The sequence below is a fragment of the Cervus elaphus genome, chromosome 14 (genome assembly GCF_910594005.1).
Source record: "Cervus elaphus chromosome 14, mCerEla1.1, whole genome shotgun sequence".
Taxonomy (NCBI): Eukaryota; Metazoa; Chordata; class Mammalia; order Artiodactyla; family Cervidae; genus Cervus; species Cervus elaphus.
In genome coordinates, this window is record NC_057828.1 from 40428162 (window position 1) to 40448459 (window position 20298).

Here is a 20298-nt window from a genome sequence, read left to right on the forward strand (position 1 = left end):
GCAAGCAGAAAGTATCTGTTGTGTTACGATGAAGTCAGCCTCCTGTGTCCCTGCTCACGACTCCCATTTTATTGATTACTTTAAACTATCTTTGTTATTTTCTCATACAAGGGCTATCACCTAGCTGGAGGTCATAGATCCACATATGCCTCGGGAAAACATCTTAGTGTGTGCACAAGCAGTGTTCTGGACTTGTGCTGACCTGGCATTCCAAGGTCCACACTATGTTTTTCCTTAGCTTAGCAGGGCATGACAATCCCAACACATCAACCTGATGTGCTTTTATTTGAATTATGCTCTATTTCTAAATATTGCTTTTATTCTTTTCCCATAGTGGTTATCTCATGGCTTAGCCAGAGCAACAGGCAGCTATTAACCCCTGTGTACCACAATAAAGAGTAGCCCCTGCTCATCACAACCAGAGAAAGCCACACAAAAAAAGCTACAAAGACCCACACAGCCAGAAATAAAAGAATACAATTTTTAAAAAAATCTTTTAAAGAATCTAAGCCTCAACACCAGCAGAGGAGAACACATCACCAAAATTCTCTTCTGTAAAAGCTATCCTACAAAATCTAGTCAAAAGGAGACATCTCAGAACATTAGAGGAGGGTGGTGATTGTGAAATGTAAATGTCATTAAACATAGGTTGGGGCAACTTGGTAGTGTTCACCAAAATGTTAAATGCACATATTCTTTGTCACAGCAATGACACATCTTAGACTCTATCCTATAGAAATGGTCATGTGTACAAAGATGTTTATTGCATTGCTTGTAACAATGACAAGGAGAAATAGTGTCAGCAGTGGAATGGTTAAATAAACTGGGGTGCATCCTAACTGCAAGAAACAGAAACTCAACTCCAGCCGGCATAACAAGAAAACAGTGGCTCATCTACCTGGAGTCCAGAGGTAACGTGGGCTTCGGGATTGCCCAATCCAGAGGCTCCAGTGCTATTTCTCCAGTTTCCTTGGCTCTGCCCTTCTGCCTTGACTCAGCTCATCCTCAGCACACTAAGAGAACAGCTGCTGCAATTCCAGACTACAACCTGTACAATAAGAGAGAATTGCCTTCAGATTTCCTTCAGAAGCAGAATGAGGCAGACAGCAACTTGTACTTTAAAAGTCTGTTTACCCCTTCTTCCTGGCCACATGGCTGCCTAACTAGGGGCAATCTTTCCCTGTCTTTCTTGCAGCCAGTGTGGCTATGTGATCATTTTCTTGTGAATGGAAATTATGTGTGTGGTTTCTCCTTCAATTACTTAAAAGGGAATTGCTTACTGTGCACTTCCTCACTTTCTCCTTTCTGAGAGCTGTATCATGGTCGTGGCAGCAACCCATTTTCAACCATACAAAGTCCTCAGAGAGGACAGAATAACAAGATAGAAGGCAAAAGTTTCTCCAAGTGACTCAGGCAAGAAAGCCGCCTTACCAGCCTAGAGTGGGCAAATGGTTGCATGGCAGAGAAATAAAATTTTCTCTTATTCGTTCCACTGTATTTAAGAGTCTCTGCTACATCAGCTTCCCTTTGCACTGTAGAAACAAATGAAAATCTCCAGTGCATCCCTCCTCATGTTTCAAGTCCTCACACATAAACTGCATCAAAGCCTCCTTCTCATCATGTGCTAGGGGGATGGGATTCTCCTTTGATTAAAAGACCCACACACAGAGCTGGGGGTGAGGTCAGCTGTCTCCAAGAGACTCAGAGCAGCATGGAGAAGCTGTGAATCAACCTCTGACTCAATTTCTCTCTCTTTCCCATGACTCCTGTCATAATTCTCAGTGATTTCAAAATCAGATATACCGTCCTTCCACACCATGTCCAATCAGCTCCTTAACCTAGCTCCCTCTAACGATCTTATCCTCCACCTGTCTCAGTCACCTACTACTATACCTGCGTGCATGCTAAGTCACTTCAGTCTTTGCGACCCCATGGACTGTAGTGCCCTAGGCTACTCTGTCCGTGGGATTCTCCAGGCAAGAATACTGGAGTGGGTTGCCATTTCCTTCTCCAGGGGATCTTCGCGACCTAGGGATCAGACCTGCTGGTTCAGCTGCAGCTCTTGCACTGCAGGCAGATTCTTTGCCGCTCAGCCACCAGGGAAGCCCGCCTGGTACTACGTTCATATGCAAAACCAGTGCTGTCCACTTGACTTTTCTGCCGTTATGGAAAAATTCAATCTTCACTCTCTAGTGCAGTAGCCACTAGTCACGTGTGCCTGTTAAGCACTTGAAATGTGGCTAGTGCCAAAGAAAAATGAAATTTTAACTTAATGTTGATTTATATGTAAATTTAGAAAGCTATAGGCTTCCTTGGTGGCTCAAACAGTAAAGAATCTGCCTGCAATGCAGGAGACCTGGGTTCGATCCCTGGGTCAGGAAGATCCCCTGGAAAAGGGAATGGCAGCCCACGCCAGTATTCTTGCCTGGAGAATTCCATGGACAGTGGAGCCAAGTGGGCTATCGTCCATGGAGTCGCAAAGAGTTGGACACAACTACGTGATTAACACTTGCAGAAATTAAGAACACATTAGAAAGTTATATGTGGCTAGTGGCTATTGTATTAAACAGTGAAGGTCTTAGCTATACTACTCTCAACAAGTGTAATTCTCCACTATCTGAATTACAAACATCCCACTCTCCACCTACATCATCGTATTCTTTCAGTTAACTCTTCTAATGTGATATTCCCTTCAAACTCCTGGGACTTCCAATCCAAACATTCCACCATCTTTCACCATCCAGGCACCCTTTGTTTTCTCATCTCCTTCATTACCCAGTTTAGAGCTCATGATTCGGTAACATCACATTTGCACACTCTCAGCTCCACTGTCCTCTCTCTCATTCATTCACACTTGCATGGTAGGACTCAAACTCTGGCCAAAATCTAACTCTTCTCTGACTTCAAACCCCACCTGAGCACTTCATCTTAGATAGAGGAGAAACGTTCAGCTTCCTAACTGATCACTCTTCAACTCATGCCTATCCTGCTGCTGCTGCTGCTGCTGCTAAGTCGCTTCAGTCGTGTCCGACTCCTTGCGACCCCATAGACGGCAGCCGACCAGGCTCTGCCATCCCTGGGATTCTCCAGGCAAGAACACTGGAGTGGGTTGCCATTTTCTTCTCCAATGCATGGAAGTGAAAAGTGAAAGTGAAGTTGCTTAGTCGTGTCCGACTCTTCATGATCCCACAGACTGCGGCCTACTAGGCTCCTCCATCCATGGCATTTTCCAGGCAAGAGTACTGGAGTGGGATGCCATTGCCTTCTCCCATGCCTATCCTACTACCCCCCAAACCCTGGTAGATTTCTTTAATTCCTTCACTTCCCAATCTCATTTCCTAATTGACTATTTTATATCATCTCCTCTTACCACAAATTTCTGCCACTTCCTTCTCACCTCACTCTCAGAGAAAAAAAAATAGTAGCAATTATCAGATGACTTTGACAGATTTCCACCAACTTCTCTCCCAAATTGTTGAGTTTTCCTCTCTACTTGGTTATTTGCCACAGTACATAAATATGCCTTACAATTCCTGATTTTAAAAACCCTCCTAAACCACACAACTCTTTCAGCAAACACTTTCATACATCACAGGGCTTCTGTGGTGGCTCAAACTATGGTAAAGAATCTGCATGGAATGCGCAAGACCCAGGTTCTTTCCCTGGGTCAGGAAGATCCCTTGGAGAAGAGAATGGCGACCCACTCCAATATTCTTGCCTGGAGAATCCCATGGACAGAGGAGTCTGGCAGGCTACAGTCCATGGTGTCACAAAGAGTCAGAAACAACTGAGTGACTAACAGAAAAAAAAAAAAAAAGATCTGATTTATGATTTAGAAAGATAGTTCTGAAGAACAGTTTATAGGTGAGCACCTGGAAGCAAGAAAACTAAGTAAAAGTCTATTTTAGGAGATTAGTTCCAGTAGTAGCAAACTCGATAATGTTGATCATTCTTAAACTAGACCCTTTGGAGGATGGAAAACTGTTATGAAATAGGACAAACTAAAGAGATTTAATAGCTAAATGTAACTTATAAACTTTGACTGACTCTTTAATCAGGAGAAATATAACCATAAAGAGTGGTATGTGGTTCAATGTATGCAAGTCAATTAATGTGATATACCACATTAACAAAACGAAGGATAAAAATCACATGATCATCTTAATAGATAAAGAAAAATCATTTGACAAAATTCAACAGTTTCATGATTAAAACTCTCAACAAACTAGATGTAAAAGGAATTTACTTCAACATAGTAAAGGTCATATATGACAAGTCCACAGCTAACATCATACTCAATTGGGAAAAACAAGACAAGAATGTTCACTCTTGCCACTTAGATTCAACATCGTACTGAATGTTCTAGCTGGAGTAATTAGACAACAAAAATAAAGTATTCAAATCATAAAGGAAGAAGTAAATTATCTCTGTTTGCAAATGACACAATTTGCATATAGAAAACCTTTAAATACTCCACAAAAAAAGTTAAAACTATTAATAATAAACAGAGCTATAGTGATTAGAACAGTATGATACTAGCATAAAGACAGACATACAGAGCAATCTAGCAGAATAGACAGCCCAGAAATAAACCCACACATATATAGTTAGTAGATCTTTTATAAAGCTGCCAAGATCACAGAAAGGGTAAAGGACAGTCTCTTCAACAGATGGTGTTGGGAAAATCGGATATTCACATGCTAATAAAACTGGACCATTCTCTTACACCATGCTAAAAAATCAATTCAAAATGTATTAAATACTTACATGTAAGAACTGAAACTATAAAACTCTTAAGAGATAACATATTGAAAAAGCTTCTTGATGTTGTTCTTTTTATTTGTTTGTTTGTTTTTTTGACGTTGTTCTTAACGATGAATATGACACAAAGGCTCAAAGGCACAAAAACAAAATAGACAAGCAAGATTTCATCAAACTAAAAGTCTCTGAGCAGCAAAAGAAACAACAGAATGAAAAGAGAACCTACAGAATGAGAAAACATTGCCCGTACGTCTGATAAGGGGTTAACATCCAAAATACACAAGGGACTTCTACAACTCAATAAAAATACAAATAACCCAATTCAAAAGTGGGCAAAGAGCTTGAATGGACATTTCTCTAAAGAAGATATACAAATAACCAATGGGTACATTAAAAAGTATTCAGTTTCACTAATTATCAAGGGAATGTGAATCAAAACCACAGTGAGATATCACATCACACCTGGTAAGATTGTGGTTATCAAAAGCAAAATAAAAGATAACAAGTGTTAGGATGTGAAGAAATCAGAACCCTTCTACACAGTAGGTGGGGATGTAAAATAGTGCAGCTGCTATGGAAAATAGTATGGAGGTTCCTCAAAAAGTTTAAAACGAGAAGTACCGTATGATCCAGCAATCCTACCTCTGGGTATTTGTACAAAAGAATTGAAATCAGGATCTCAAAAAGATATTTGCATTACCAGGTTCACTGCAGCATTATTGACAATAGTCAAGATATGGGAACAACCTAAATGTCCATGGACAGATGAATGAATAAAGAGATGTGGTATATACATACAGTATAATATTATTCAGCTCTTAAAAAAGAAAAGAAATTGTGTGATATGGGACAGCATTAATGAACCTGGAGACATTACTGTAAGTGAAATAAGCCAGTCACAAAAATACAAATCTGTATTATTCTATTTATATGAGGTACTCAAAATAGTTAAATTTATAGAAGGAAACAGTGGAATGGTGCTTGCCAGAGACTAGAGGGAGAGGGAAATGGAGAGTTGTTGTTCAATGGATATAAACTTTCAGTTATGCAAGATGAATAAATTCTGGAGATCTGCTGTTCAATGTAATGCCAAGAGTTAACAATAGTGTATTGTGCATTTCAAAAATTTGTTAAAGATTTGTTAAGAGGGTGTATGGCTTCCCAGCTGGCTCAGTAGTAAAGAATCTGCCTGCCAGTGCAGGAGACTCGGTTTCAATCCCTGGGTTGGGAAGATCCCCTCTAGGAAGAAATGACAACCCACTTAAGTATTCTTGCCTGGAAAATCCCATAGACAAAGAAGCCTAGTAGGCTACAGTCCATGGGGTTACAAAGAGTTGGACACTACTTTGTGCCTGAACACAGCACAGCAGCAAGTGGGTATATCTCATGTCAAATATTCTTAACCAAAAACAAACAAAGGTCCATGAGGAAACTTCTGGAGGATGAATGTGTTTTTTACCTTGAGCTATGATGGTTTCACAGATGCACGCATATGTCCAAATTCATCAAATTATATACATTAAATATATACAGGGTTTTTTTGTATATCCTAGGCCTCAATAAAACCATTTGCCAAAAATGAGAGGGTAAATATTTAACAAATGGCTGGGGGTGGGGGACATCCCAAATTTGTACTGTTTGCCAGTTTCCATGATGTAAACATCCCCACTGTGAACAATGTCAAGCTATTTTGTCAAGCATTACTATGCGTAATGCCAAGCAATCACTGAACTTGGAAGACATACATATTCCCTTTGTGCATACCAGCTCCAGTACACCACTGGATGAGAACATTTTGGGGAATAACTGGAGAAATTTGAAAGTGGAATGTATATTGGATGATACTGAAGTTATATTGACTTAGATGTGGTAATGATAATGACTCTGTGGGAAAATGCCCTTACTTTTGTGAAATATATGCTGAAATATTCTGATGGCATCCTGATGTTTGAAGATGACTTTCAGATGTGTGTGTTTAGGTGTATGTGTGTGTGTCTCTTGGGTACATGTGTGTAGAGAAAGAGAAAGAGAGATGAAGAAAATGCCAATGTGTCAAGAGGTTGCTAGTTGATGAAACGGGTGAGGGATATGTTGATGCACATTAATCAAACTGTTTTTTCAACTTTCCTCTGGGCTTAATATTTTTCAAAATAAAAATTAGTTTGTTGCCAACAGAAGATTTTATACAAAAATTTGAGTTTGTAGTTTCTATTAAAAGGAATCTAAAAACCTTGCAATTTGGGGCTTATGCTCTCAAATAATGCCATTTAGTTAAACCTAATACATGGGGGAAGTGCTTTCCAGTCAGATCTTGTCCAGGCCCTCCTCCCTCATTTAGGTTACCTTCCTGATTCCTGGAATCAGGATTCCTGGCTCATTTGCGCCACTGGGCTAGAAAATGTTAAGTGAGGCTAAGATGGTCTTTGACACTGAATTCCAGGCACTCAGTGGAAGGTGTTTAGGATTCTATTATTCTATTATTGCCAGTGCTTCTGTAATTATTTCTCTTCTTGTGCCCTAGGCTAACATATAAAACCAGTTTTAAGCTTTTTCAAATATGTGTTGCCAGCTCCCTCTGCTGACCTTTTCTGAAAAGACGAAGCTGCTTAAATTCCTTATAAGTCCTGAATTTTGAAATCACACTTTTGGGGTTAGGGAACTAACCCTACTTGGGAGAACTTGATGACACAATAGTCACATAATTGGCCTTCTCCTATGGACAGCTCCTATAATAGTTGAAGAGACTAATTCAAGAGTCAGAATTTAGTTAAGCAGAACGCCCGATTCACTGGCGATTGTGGTTTGGGCTGATTTGGCGCCCTCTAAAGGCTACCGTGAGAAGAGCAGTCGCTCACCACGTGCTCCCCTTTAAGTTTAGAGCTCCATCGGAACTGGGACGTTTAGGAGGGTGGGGGAAAGGGGCAGAAGTCGCTTGTGGCTTTCCAATCCGACAACTCTCTTCTAATTCGTCATTGAGCCCTCCCTCGAGATCACGGAAGTTTCAACTGGTGCCCTACACAACTTTCTTTTCCCTCAGCGAGTATATTTTCAGCTGTCATCAGCATGACAGGAAAAACGGCAGGTTTTTGTTTTAAACCAAGAGCACTTTGATTAAAGTCAGCATTCCTTTATTTTTTATTTTCTTTTAGAGCAAAGAGTTTGCGTTTGGAATTTTGTTTTGTTTTGTTTTAAAGACAAACACTGTCATTGGCTATTGGCTTTGAGAAATAATTTGTAAAAGTACCTGCTCTGTGCCAGCAAGGTAAGTTTCCTGGATTTTTTTCTTTTAATGGGGAAATGTTTCCAGAAGCTGCTTTCACAGAGGGTAAATATTCCCCTTGGTAAGTGAGTGCACTCCTTAGAGATAAGCGTGATCCTGTCTTTGGAGAGTCTCTTGATTAGGGTTAAGGCAGCAGAATTAGGGCGAAAACCAGGAAGCAAAGGAACTTCTTAAAGAAACAAAGTTATGAAAGGGAGAAGCCACCCGGAAGGAAGATGTGGTGAGAATAACAGAACTGTGGGGCTGTCTGTGATTCCAGGCTCTTTTCTGATTTCATCTTTTGGATGAGATGGAATTGCCTGTCATTGAGAAACACAAAATATTCCACAAGTGTCACATTTGGAAATACGGTAGCAAAGGAAGAACACTGTTAGAGTGATATAATAAGAAATATAAACAGATTGAAGTCCAAACTCATATAAATCATAATCAACTGTATGATTTGCTAATCATCCAAGTCTCTCCATGTCTCAAAAATGACTGCTACATTTTATGGTGTGTCAGATATGGGATAGGGTCTTCTTGTTGTTCAAAATTCCAACTCAGTAGATTAGGGCTTTTTCTATTAAGGAACGAAATATCAGCAACGAAATATCAGCAATGGACCTTACGTTTATAGCACATTCTTACAGTTTGCAAAGAGCTTAGCACACCTGTCCTCCTGACCCATCAGGCCTGCAGTAGTCTCCCCTGCCTTTCAATTTACATCTATTTGGGGCATCAATTATTTGGCACTTGGGTGTTTTTGCTCAGGAAAAACACAGCCCAGTATGTATCTCTAGCTAGGTCTCCAGGCATAGCTAAGCAGCCCAAGAGTGTCTTCAAGCATTTGTACCCAGAGCATGCTGCTATTACAAGACATATTGCCTGATATCATGCGTGTCAGCCTCTGTCTATATAGTGGCATCTTCTTGTGGATAGTCACTGGGTCTGTATTTATTACTGTTTTTTACTCACTGATTCTTAATCATTCTGGGGGCCCCAAAACTTGGCTCAGTATCTGCCCTTAGAGTTACATAGAGTACACGTGTGGAGTGAATTAATTTGCTACCAGTCTATTCACTGCAGCACATTTTGCATTTTAACCAGATCACTTAACAACTATTTCTTTCTTATTATTATTGCAAAAACAGAGCACAGTGAGATCTGCCAATTCCAGACTTCTCCCTCGTGCCCTGGAAATGTATGTGTTCTTATCGGGGGAGGCCATTTGTTTCTGATTAAAAGCTATCTAGACCTTTTACTAGCTATCTAGACCAAAGGAAGCCATGGGTGTGTTTGCCTATGTGTTTCCAAACTTGCTGATGAATTTTATCTGTGTGAGATGTCTTCTCCAGAAAGAAGAGAGGAAAGGAGGGAATAGTTAGGGAGGTGGGAAATGAATTCTGAGTAAATATTTGGTGCTAGGCAGTTTTGTGTAATTATTATCACAGTTTCAGACTCAAACAATCCTTCCATGTGACTGTGTTTCTTATTTGCAAACAGTACATCTTGAAGTGTGTAAGTGGGTTGTTTGGGGGGCACATGGCCCATCAGTTGCAGAGACAGAGTTCAAACCCAGTTTTGCTGCCTCCAGGGTCCATTCTTACTGCAGACTACCCAACTCTTCCAAAATCAAAAAGAGACTCCTAAATAAACCAAAAGTCTCAGGGAGGGAAGAGTGTAAATTTTGTTGTAAATAATGAAGCCAGGCAGGAAGTTCTCAACCTTGCAAAGGGAAGGACGGCAAGTAAGATTTTGAAACAGGCAAGCCTGGAAAAGCCCTCTGATCCTTCCTGCAAGTCCCTCTGGAACCAGGTAAGTCTGAGAGGTCCAAGGGCTCAGAAGTCTTCTTCTGCCCTCTGTAAAGTCACTAACTCCCTTTGTCTTTGTGCCTAGGGGTCCTTTTATTTTTTATTTTCTTCCCAGCGCTTTCCCCTTTCTCACTTGTATTAACCATACCTCTTTATTTTCTATATTTTGATGCTTTGACAGTTAAGGCTTTGCTGATGCCTTAGGGACTGCTGCTCCCTGGCTTAGCCAGCTCCTTGAGGTAGTAAACTTCCCTCCTGGGAGGGTGACTTTTTGAATCCAAACCAACCAATCCAGAGCCCATTTCCCCCAACCATCTCCTTTACTGACACTCTTCTTGTGCCTGGGGGCTCTGATTTGGCTAGAGAGAAACTGCAAAGCCCTGAGGATAAACCCCCCACCGCAAACCCACCCAGAAAGCATGGCAGCAAACCTGAGCTCAAATGAGGGAAGAGGCTCAGTAGCAGGAATCTCGGGACACTTCAGACTCTCACCCCAGTGAGATGTGCACATCCAGACTCATACTCAGATATCTAGAGTCTCTCTCGACTCAGCGTCTTACTAGCAGACTGGCTTTAAGTCATGTTCAAAAACTCAGCAGTTACACCTGAGTCCACCTGACACTTCAAAGCCCTCCATGTGACAAACCTGATTCGCTGGAATTAACTTAGTATTAACCCATCTGATAAAAAAAAAAAAAAAAAAAAAAAAACAGTATGTTGATACCTGCATAAGCCCAAAACTACAATTTTAAAACCTGATATAAACTGTCATAACACCTTCATGCTTCCTCCAATCTTTCCTGACAAGGGTAACATCCCCATTTCCATGTGATCTCATCTTGGTCTCTAGAATATGCCATATGGATTTCCTTGGGGACTTAGTTCTGTATTACGGTCAGTTAAGCTTTCATTGTTCAAAGTTAAGAACTTCCCCTCAATTCATGTAGTATCTTTTTTGCTACTGGACATGACCCATGACTAGCTACTCTTTAGGACTTTAGATGCTTTGAATAAAAATGAACATTTTTGCTGGTTGCAGTTCCTAGGATTTTAGAAGGGTTAGGTGATAGCAAAGTGTTTTTAATACTGAGGGAATATAAAATCTTAAGGGGATGAAGACCTTTTACTCCTCAATCCAAAGGAAGCACCAGGTGTGTCTATCTGTGTGTTCCCAAATGTTGATAAATTTTATCTGTGTGAGCTGCCTTTTCCAGAAAGAAGAGAGGAAAGGAAGGAGTCGTTAGAGAAGTGGGAAATGAATGCTAATTAAATATTTGGTGCTAGGTCTTGGCTAAACTAGATAGTAATAAGAGCAAAATTTAACTGAGTACTTACTATGTAGCAGACACACTTCTACAACCTTTCCAACATATCTCAGTCATTTAATTTCAGGACAATGCCTATTTTAGATAGGCATTATTATTTCCACTCTCATTATACTGATGAGAAAACTGAGGCACAGAAAGAATAAACAACTAGCCCAAGATCATACTGTAAATAAATGAATCCAGCATCTAAACTGAAACAGTCTGATTTCAGAGCCTTCATATTTAGCCAAAATATGATTCTGCCTCAGCTCAGAGACAAAAGGAGGGTATCTATATCATTGTGAAAGTTGAATTCTGTGACAAGGGCTCCTTATATAAAGAAGCTCTGCTTAATCTGTATCATACAGAACACAGCATGGCCAAGCGAGTTGCAGTGATCGGAGCTGGTGTGAGTGGCCTGTCCTCCATCAAATGCTGCTTAGATGAAGACCTGGAGCCCATCTGCTTTGAAAGAAGTAGTGACATCGGCGGACTGTGGAAGTTTACTGTGCGTAGTTCATACCCTCCCACCTCCACCAACCATAATCTGGCCATTTGCCTTGTCCCTGCCCACGCACGGTGGCTGTAGTCTATCTGGTGATCGATCATAAAGTGCTTCCCTGGTTGCTCAGTAGTAAAGAATCCGCTTACCAAAGAAAGAGATGAGGGTTCGATCCCTGGGTCAGGGAAGATCCCCCAGAGAAGGAAATGGCAACCCATGCCAGTATCTGCCTGGGAAATCCCATGGACAGAGGAGCCTGATGGGCTGGAGCCTGGTGGACAGTGGAGTCCATGGGGTCTCAAAAGAGATGGACATGACTGAGCACCCACACATGGTGATCATTAAGGGAGCAGCTCATTGCAGCATCACAACTTTGTGTATGGTGTCCTGCTGACCCCATGCAGGATGCAGCCTGATAGGTGATGCACTTGGAGAACTGGCAGGGTAGGGACAAGAGAATTTGGAGGAAAGAGGAAGAAAGAGTTAAGTCTGATACACAAACATAGGATTGGAAGTTATGATGATTTCTGGACCATGAACATTCTAAGACAAAGTAGCAGAGTGTCACGTTAGGTAAGCTGAATCTCATTGGTGAATGTGAAGCAGATGGCACCTTAAGAAGGACAGAAGTTGGCATCAGGGGGTGGAGCCCCAGCCCCAAGGCATTGTTCATGTCTTTTGGAAGAGAATTGGCAAGGGAAAAGGCTAGAATCCAGACCTTGTTAGGTCTAGGGGGTGGTTTTTACATTATCAGAAGAAGAAGAACCCAGGCACTATTTCTCTTCTTAAGAGTGGAATGTGCAGCCTAGGGCATATGCTCGAGGTTCGGCCAGCCAGTAGGTGACTTGAGCATCAGGAAGTAGGGCTGGAAATGGCTAAATGCCATATGAAAGGTTGTTGCTGAGCTGTGAAAGACACTGAGATTCCTGGCCTTCAGAGGAGAGGAATTCAATCCGTGGCCAGCGACGAGGCTTGATTGCTCAGAGCTTTTGTGTGATAAAGTTTTATTAAAGTATAAAAGAAAGAGAGAAAGCTTCTGACATAGACATCAGAAGGGGGAAGAAAGCGTGTCCCCCTGCTAGTTGTTAGCAGGAAGTTATATAGCTACTAGCACGTTGCTAGTTAGAGAAAGGAAATGTCTCAAAACTCAGAGACTGGCACCAGGCCCCTCACCCACAACATGCATTTTGAGATAACATTGGCACAAGGTGAGTTGTCCCAGGCCATAAAATGATTGGCGTGAATCTTGAAGAAAGGCAGGTTTCCAGGCAAATACATAGTCTCATTAACATAGCTTAAGAGAACATTTGCATGAATAAAACATACTGGCTTGTTCACGTAGGTTCTGAGCCTTAGGCAAACTGACTTGAAGAAAGACAGAGTCTAGGGTAAATATAGTTCATTAACATAACTTAAGAAAAATATTTCCGTAAGAAAAACTGCATTGGTTAGCTCAAGGTTTGAAAAAAGTTAAGTTCAGGTGGAACCAGGTGTTGTCATGGCAACACAGAATTTTAAAGGAAATCTCCTTTCAATTTTGTATAGAGAAAGGGAAAAAAATCTGTCACATGTAGTTTGTTTCCTCCTGCCGCTTAAGAGAGAGATAAAAGACGTCTGACATTTACAGCCTATTTCCTCCATTTGGAGACCCCTAGCCTTCCTGCCTGCTACCCTCTCACACATGCCTCTGGCCAGAATTGGTCCTGGTTACTGGGAATATCAGGGTCTTCAGTGGGAATAAAGGGATCTGCCCCTGGTAGGGTATAAGGTGTCAAAAGATGGAGGCCCAAATAGTAAATGCTTCAGGGGGAAGAGAAGAGCAGCATTTAGCAGGAGCTCAGGGCTGGGGAGGTACTTCACACTGGTATGAATGAGGGAAGACTGCATGGAGGAAGTGGCATTTGCCAGTCTTGGATGGATGATGAAGAAAACAGAATAAGCAAATGTATGTAAATGACCACACCTCTAGGATTATAGTGTACTGTGCTGTGCTTAGTCACTCAGTCATGTGCGACTCTTTGTGACCCTATGGACTGTAGCCGGCCAGGCTCCTCTGTCCATGGGGATTCTCCAGTCAAGAATACTGGAGTGGGTTGCCATGCCCTCCTCCAGGGGATCTTTCCAACCCAGGGACCGAACTCAGTTCTCCCACATTGCAGGCAGATTCTTTGCCACCAGGGAAGCCCATAGTGTACTAGGGGAAAAAAAAATTTTTTTCTGGTGTACTGTGGGCCTCATCAAGCCACCAAATGTCAGTATGGAAAAAAATATTCGGTCTGGTTTGTGTACCTTCTGCTATTTGACCCTATGGTTGGCTTGGTTTCCTTCTCCTATTATACAGTGATATAAACTAATTTTAGAAAATAATATTGCTACTGTATAGCACAGAGAACTCTACTCAATGTTCTGTAATGACCTAAATGGGAAGGAAATCAAGAGAAGAATGGGTGTGAGTGTATATATGACTGATTCGGTTTGTTGTGCAGCAGAAACTGACACAACATTGTAAAGCAACTATACTCCAATAAAAAAAAAGTAAAAATAAAAAATAATATTCGTTAAAAGAAAAATACAGGACTTCCCTGGCAGTCCAGTGATTCAGACTTCACACTTCCACTGCAAGGGGCATGGTTTCATTCCCTGGTTGGGAAACTAAGATCCCATATGCCATGAGGCATGGCCAAAAAAAAGAAAAGGAAAAATATAAATTAAATATAATATCAATACTCATGAGCACTAAATAAATTACCACTATTTAAATTTTGATGTAATTTCTTTTAGTCATACACATATTTTTTTTCCAAAAACGCAATGGTAATATTCATTTTCATTCATTCAAGTATTTGTGATGTCCCTCTCCCAGGACACACAGGGAACAAGATAGACAAGGCCCCAACCCTCCTTAGAATCTAGTGGGGAACAGAAACTGTAAACAGATCTTTGCAATGCAGTGTAATCAATTCTGTGCCCAAAGTACAGGGTACTAGGTTGGGGCAGCAGGTACAACAGCTACCTTGTGAAGATCTATAGGGTTATGGAAAGCTTCTTAGAGAATGTTATGGCAAAGAAAGAGACTTGAAGAAGAAATGGAGATTAGCTTTGAACAAGTTCATTAGTGTCTTTAATATAGGTCTTTTTGTTTTGTTTTTGGGTGGCAAAGACCAAGATTAGACAAGGAGTTGAGGAGTCCAGGAGAAAACAGAGGCTGTCAGTGTGTGATGACCCCTTCATGAAGATTGAAATGAGACAGAGAGAGACATGGTTGTAAGAGGATATTGTTGTAGCCACACATTCCAGGAAACAAATTCACTCAGAAGGACAACACAATAGTGGAGTGCAGTTTATTACACTGGTGGGCCCGAGGCAGAGTCTTCTCTTAGCCAAGGACCCTGACCAGTTTTTGTGAAAACCTTATATACCCTAAGTATATGTGCCCAAACCCACCTCCCCAAATTCCCTGAAACTAGTCTGAACAAAGGAAAAGAAAGATACAAAGTTAACCCATCATCCATATGCCTTAAGCCTAGGTAGTTAACAGTAGACAATTATCAATAGGCCTGTGGTCATACCCCAATAAGCATAATAGAATTTATGATTCTATTCAGTTTCACAGATAATTAGGGTATTCTTTTAGGCATGGAGAGTCTAGGTATGAGCCCTGGGGCTCTTCCATCTGGGGGTCTGGTTTTCCAGCTGGTATGTCGTTTCCATAGATACTGGGCATAGAGCTCAGAGTCCACAGTCCGGCCCAAGATGGAGTCCTGCTTTCAAGATGGAGCCTGTTCTGTTTCCTCCTTCAATATAAGTTGAAATGGGGGGGATTGTTTTGAAATTTTGAGTCTTCAATATTTTAAGTGTGGATGGGAAGGACTCAATAAAGAGAGAGTGATTGAACATATACATAGACAATAACTAGAAAACTTTGTGAGGAATTCCTTAAGCAAAGGCAAGAAGAAGAGGCCCAGAGCCCAAGAGGAGGGAGTAATCATGGCAAGGGAAGAAGAAGATAAGCAAGATGGACCATGGGCCCACGTTCATGGAACTGTTTAAAGACAGTGTTAGTCCTGCAGAGCCCTGTTAAATTTTGTTAGCTTCTTTGTAGTTTGACGAAGATATTATATTTAACAATTCCAACCCCACCAGTGATTTTTGATATCTATAGCAAGGGGATCCAATGCTAAATTTTCCAGAAACTCTTTGGAATTACACATGGAATGCTAGCTGCTGGTGATCTCTGGTCTCTTCCTCCTATCCCCCTCAGCCCACCCCATCAAGTTAACTGTGCTTTTACACAGGAAACTTCTGAAGATGGGATGACTAAATGTCATGCATATAAATGTCATGCATATATAGTTTGGAACTATAGTTCAAAATATTGTATTACAAGTTTAAAAGTTACTAAGAGGACTTCCCTGGTACGTGGCATGGGTTCAATCCCTGGTGGGAGAACTAAGATCTCACATGCCATGAGATGTGGCCAAAAATAAATAAAGATTGCTAAGAAAGTAAATCTTAAAAGTTCTCATCTCAAGAAAAAAAACTTCATAACTTTTTATCATGACAAATGAGAAATAAGACTTACCGTGGTGAACATTTCACAATGCATACAAATGTCAACCATTATGTCCTACATCTGAAATTAATACAATTTTGAATGCCAATTATGCTTCAATTAATATATATATATATATATATATATATATATATATATATGATTTGATTAATTCCAGGAAGATGCCTTCTGCCCCAAAATATTTCTCCTGCTATCACATTCCTGATGTCTAAAATTTCAGAATTAGAGATATCATCCTGTGGGATAGAAGAGTTAGGTTAAAATTTGAATTAATTCAGTTCAGTTCAGTCACTCAGTTGTATCCAACTCTTTGCCAACCCCATGGACTGCAGTATGCCAAGCTTCCCTGTCCATCACCAACTCCCGGAGTTTACTCAAACTCATGTCCATCGAGTCGGTGATGCCATCCAACCATCTCATCTTCTGTTGTCCCCTTCTCCTCCGCCTTCAATCTCTTCCAGCATTAGGGTCTTTTCAAACAAGTCAGTTCTTCGCATCAGGTGGCCAAAGTACTGGAGTTTCGGCTTCAGCATCAGTCCTTCCAATGAATATTCAGGACCGATTTCCTTTAGGATGGACTGACTGGATCTCCTTGCTGTCCAAGGGACTCTCAAGAGTCTTCTCCAACACCACAGTTCAAAAGCATCAATTCTTCGGTGCTCAGCTTTATAGTCCAAGCCTTATTAGATATAAAATGTTTAAGTATATAGCTCCCTGGCACTTGCAACAATATCACATTTCAAACCTCCCTTAAAACTATACTCAAGAGATAAATATAAACAATTTCTCTACCCAAAGAAAACAGTCTTCACTGAAGAGTGAAACATACAATAAGCAAAATTTCACAGGCCTCCAATGGGATCACGTGAGGGTCTGGATTTCCAGGAGACAGTAGTTTCAAGGAAGGAGCTGCTGAAAATGCTGCTGGAGCCTCCACACCCACTTCCAGCAAAATTTGCCTCTCCACAACTCTACCAATCAGAATCAATGTTAAAATATGTTACTCTTTAACTTCTATAGTTACACACAATTATCCTCACTTAACATATGAAGAGTTTAGGATAAATAACTTGCCCAAGGGAATATAGGTAGTGGGAAAATAATAAAAATGAAAGTCTGAATCAATCACATAAAAATCACTCCCCTCAAAAAATTTATGGTCAATTCAGTTTACACTTTCCCACTATAGCTTGTGCTCACTAGGTTTGAATGCTGCACCTCTCTACTAAAGGTTTAATGTGCACTAGCTTTTTCAGTGGAGAAGGCAATGGCACCCCACTCCAGTACTCTTGCCTAGAAAATCCCATGGACGGAGGAGCCTGGTAGGCTGCAGTCCATGGGCTTGCTAGGAGTCAGACGCGACTAAGTGACTTCGCTTTCACTTTTCACTTTCATGCATTGGAGAAGGAAATGGCAACCCACTCCAGCGTTCTTGCCTGGAGAATCCCAGGGATGGGGGAGCCTGGTGGGCTGCTGTCTATGGGGTCGCATGGAGTCGGACACGACTGAAGTGACTTAGCAGCAGCAGCAGCAGCAGCTTTTTCAGTATTTGCAAAGCTAATGCTATCATTTATATAATTATTTGCATATGAATTATCTCTTTCTATACTCCCAATACATTAGTTTTTATTAATTCTAACTTAAAAGTGAGAAAGCCAAAGTAAGTGATTTGCCTATAGTAACTAATAAGTGGTAGATGATAATAAGGTGACATAATAAGATGTCTTAGAACCAGCCACAATATTATATATGTTTACCCTCATGCTTCATCTCACATAATTCTAAAGATGAATACTAAACTTGGGATCAATTAAAACCCCTGTGTGTTTTTCATCTGAATTATTGATGACTTGGGTCACTATTATCCTATCTTTGTAAAAACTAATTTTTTAATCTTTTTTTTTATTCACTTCAATTTTTTAATCTTAATTACAGGATTTCACATTTGTGCATGTTAGACATTATTTAGTTGGTTTTATTCTTAGTCAAAGAGTGTTTATATGAAGTTTCAATCTTCTGTTAAGTTTTCTATGTTGAATAATATTAGAATATTTACTCACACCATATAAAAAATTAAACTCAAAATGGATTAAAGACCTAAATATAAGACCTGAAACCATAAAACTCCCAAAAAAGAACATAGGCAGAACACTCTTTGATATAAATTATAGCATATTTTTTTATTTGTCTAAGGCAAAGAAAACAAAAGCAAAAATAAACAAATGAGACCTAATAAAACTTCAAGGCTTTTGCACAAAATGAAAAGATGATCTACTGAATGGGAGAAAATAATTGCAAATGATATGGCTGATAAGGGGTTAATATTCAAAATATATAAACAGCTCACACAACTCAGTATCAAAAAAAGAAGCAACACAGTTTAAAAATGGGCATAAGACTTGAATAAATATTTCTCTAAAGAAGACACACAGATGGCCTACAGGCATATGAAAAGATGTTTAACACTGCTAATCAGAGAAATGCAAATTAAAACCATAATGAGATATTACCTCATACCAGGGTGGCTATTATCAAAAAGACCACAAATAAGAAATGTTGGCAAGAATGTAGAACAAAGCTAACCCTTGTATACTGTTGGCCGGAATGTGTATTAGTACAGTCACTGTGGAAAACAGTATGGAATTTCCTCAAAAAATTAAAAATAGAATTACTATGCAAAGCAGCAATTTCACTGCTGGGTATATATCCAAAAGCACAAATTCAAAAAGATACATGCACCCCAATGTTTATAACTGCCAAAATATGGAAGCAAATGAAATGTCCATCAACAGATGAATGGATAAAGATATGGCAGTATACATAATGGAATACTACTCAGCCATAGAAAATAATGAAATTCTGGCACTTGCAACAACCTGGATGGACTAGATAGTATTATACTTAGTGAAACAAGTCAGAGTGTGTGTAACCTGAAAAATAAGACAAAGGAATGTATATAACAAAACAGAAACAGACACAGATACAGAGAACAAACTAATGGTTACCAGCGGGGAGAGGCAAGAGAGGAGGGGCAAGTTAGGAGTATGGGACTAAGAGCTACCGTGTATAAAATAAATAAGCTAAGCAACAAGGATATATTGTACAGCACAGGGAAATATAGCCATTATTTTGTAATAAGTTCTAATGGAGTACAGTCTATAAAAACACTGAATCACTCTCTGTACACCTGAAAGCAATATCATATTGTCAATCACCAATACCTCACTTTCTTAAGTGTTTATTTGAAGCTTCAATCCTGTGTCTAGTTTCTATGCCTCCATACTTCGGGTATATACAAATTTGATCATCTGTATTTGTCTCCATCAAATTTACTGATTTAAATGTTGATAATAGATGAGACTGTGAAGTAGACACCTGGGAAATCACCAAATGGAATTTCCCATATGGTGCTATTTTCACACTGACCAAAACATGTACTTTCTTTATTCTATGCCTCACAGCCTCTCTTCTGTTTCAATTGGCATGTTTTTTTTTTAACAGCACATTATGTTCATTTTAACATTAGACAGAACTAGCTTAGAACAAAGAGCCATTTCCTTCCCTGAAAAGATAACCGCCTTACCCTTGTTTTACTTTCGGAAGTTCTCTGTGATAAATGTATCACAGCATTATCCAATATGTGTTTTTGTACACTGTTGTCCATTTAATAGAACCAAATTTAACATGTTAGATATTTGTAACTCTCCAGGAAAGCAAATATGAAGTACTATGATTCTTAAGCCTCTTTACCAGCTGTTTAAGATATATTTTGATTGGTGGTTTAGTCGCTCAGTCGTGTCTGACTCCTGTGACGTCATGGACTGTAGCCTGCCAGGCTCCTCTGTCTGTGGGATTCTCCAGGCAAGAACATTGGAGTGGGTTGCCATTTCCTTCTCCAAGGGATCTTCCCGACCCAGGAATCGAACCTGGGTCTCCTGCACTGCAGGTAGATTCTTTACCAACTGAGCTACAGAGGAAAGCCCTAATTTTGATTAGTTTTCCATAATTTTTTTTTAAAGAAGTAATGTTTACATGTATCAGTTCAGTTCAGTTCAGTTGCTCAGTCGTGTCTGACTCTTTGC

At 40.1% G+C, this 20298-nt stretch overlaps 1 protein-coding gene across 3 annotated transcripts in view; it reads left to right on the plus strand.

Moving 5' to 3' along the window:
• The first annotated feature begins 7684 nt into the window (after nucleotides 1–7684).
• LOC122708004 (dimethylaniline monooxygenase [N-oxide-forming] 2-like) overlaps nucleotides 7685–20298 on the plus strand; it is a 34595-nt gene continuing 21981 nt past the window's right edge. Inside the window, exons 1-2 of one of the 3 annotated variants that reach the window (XM_043924074.1) lie at nucleotides 7685–8023; nucleotides 11510–11649. In XM_043924074.1, the coding sequence (XP_043780009.1) occupies nucleotides 11518–11649 (132 nt within the window). In that variant the 5' untranslated portion in view covers nucleotides 7685–8023; nucleotides 11510–11517. Of the gene's footprint in view, nucleotides 8024–8402; nucleotides 9839–11509; nucleotides 11650–20298 lie in introns of those variants that run through there. The other 2 variants (XM_043924075.1, XM_043924078.1) reach the window with 2 other exon arrangements.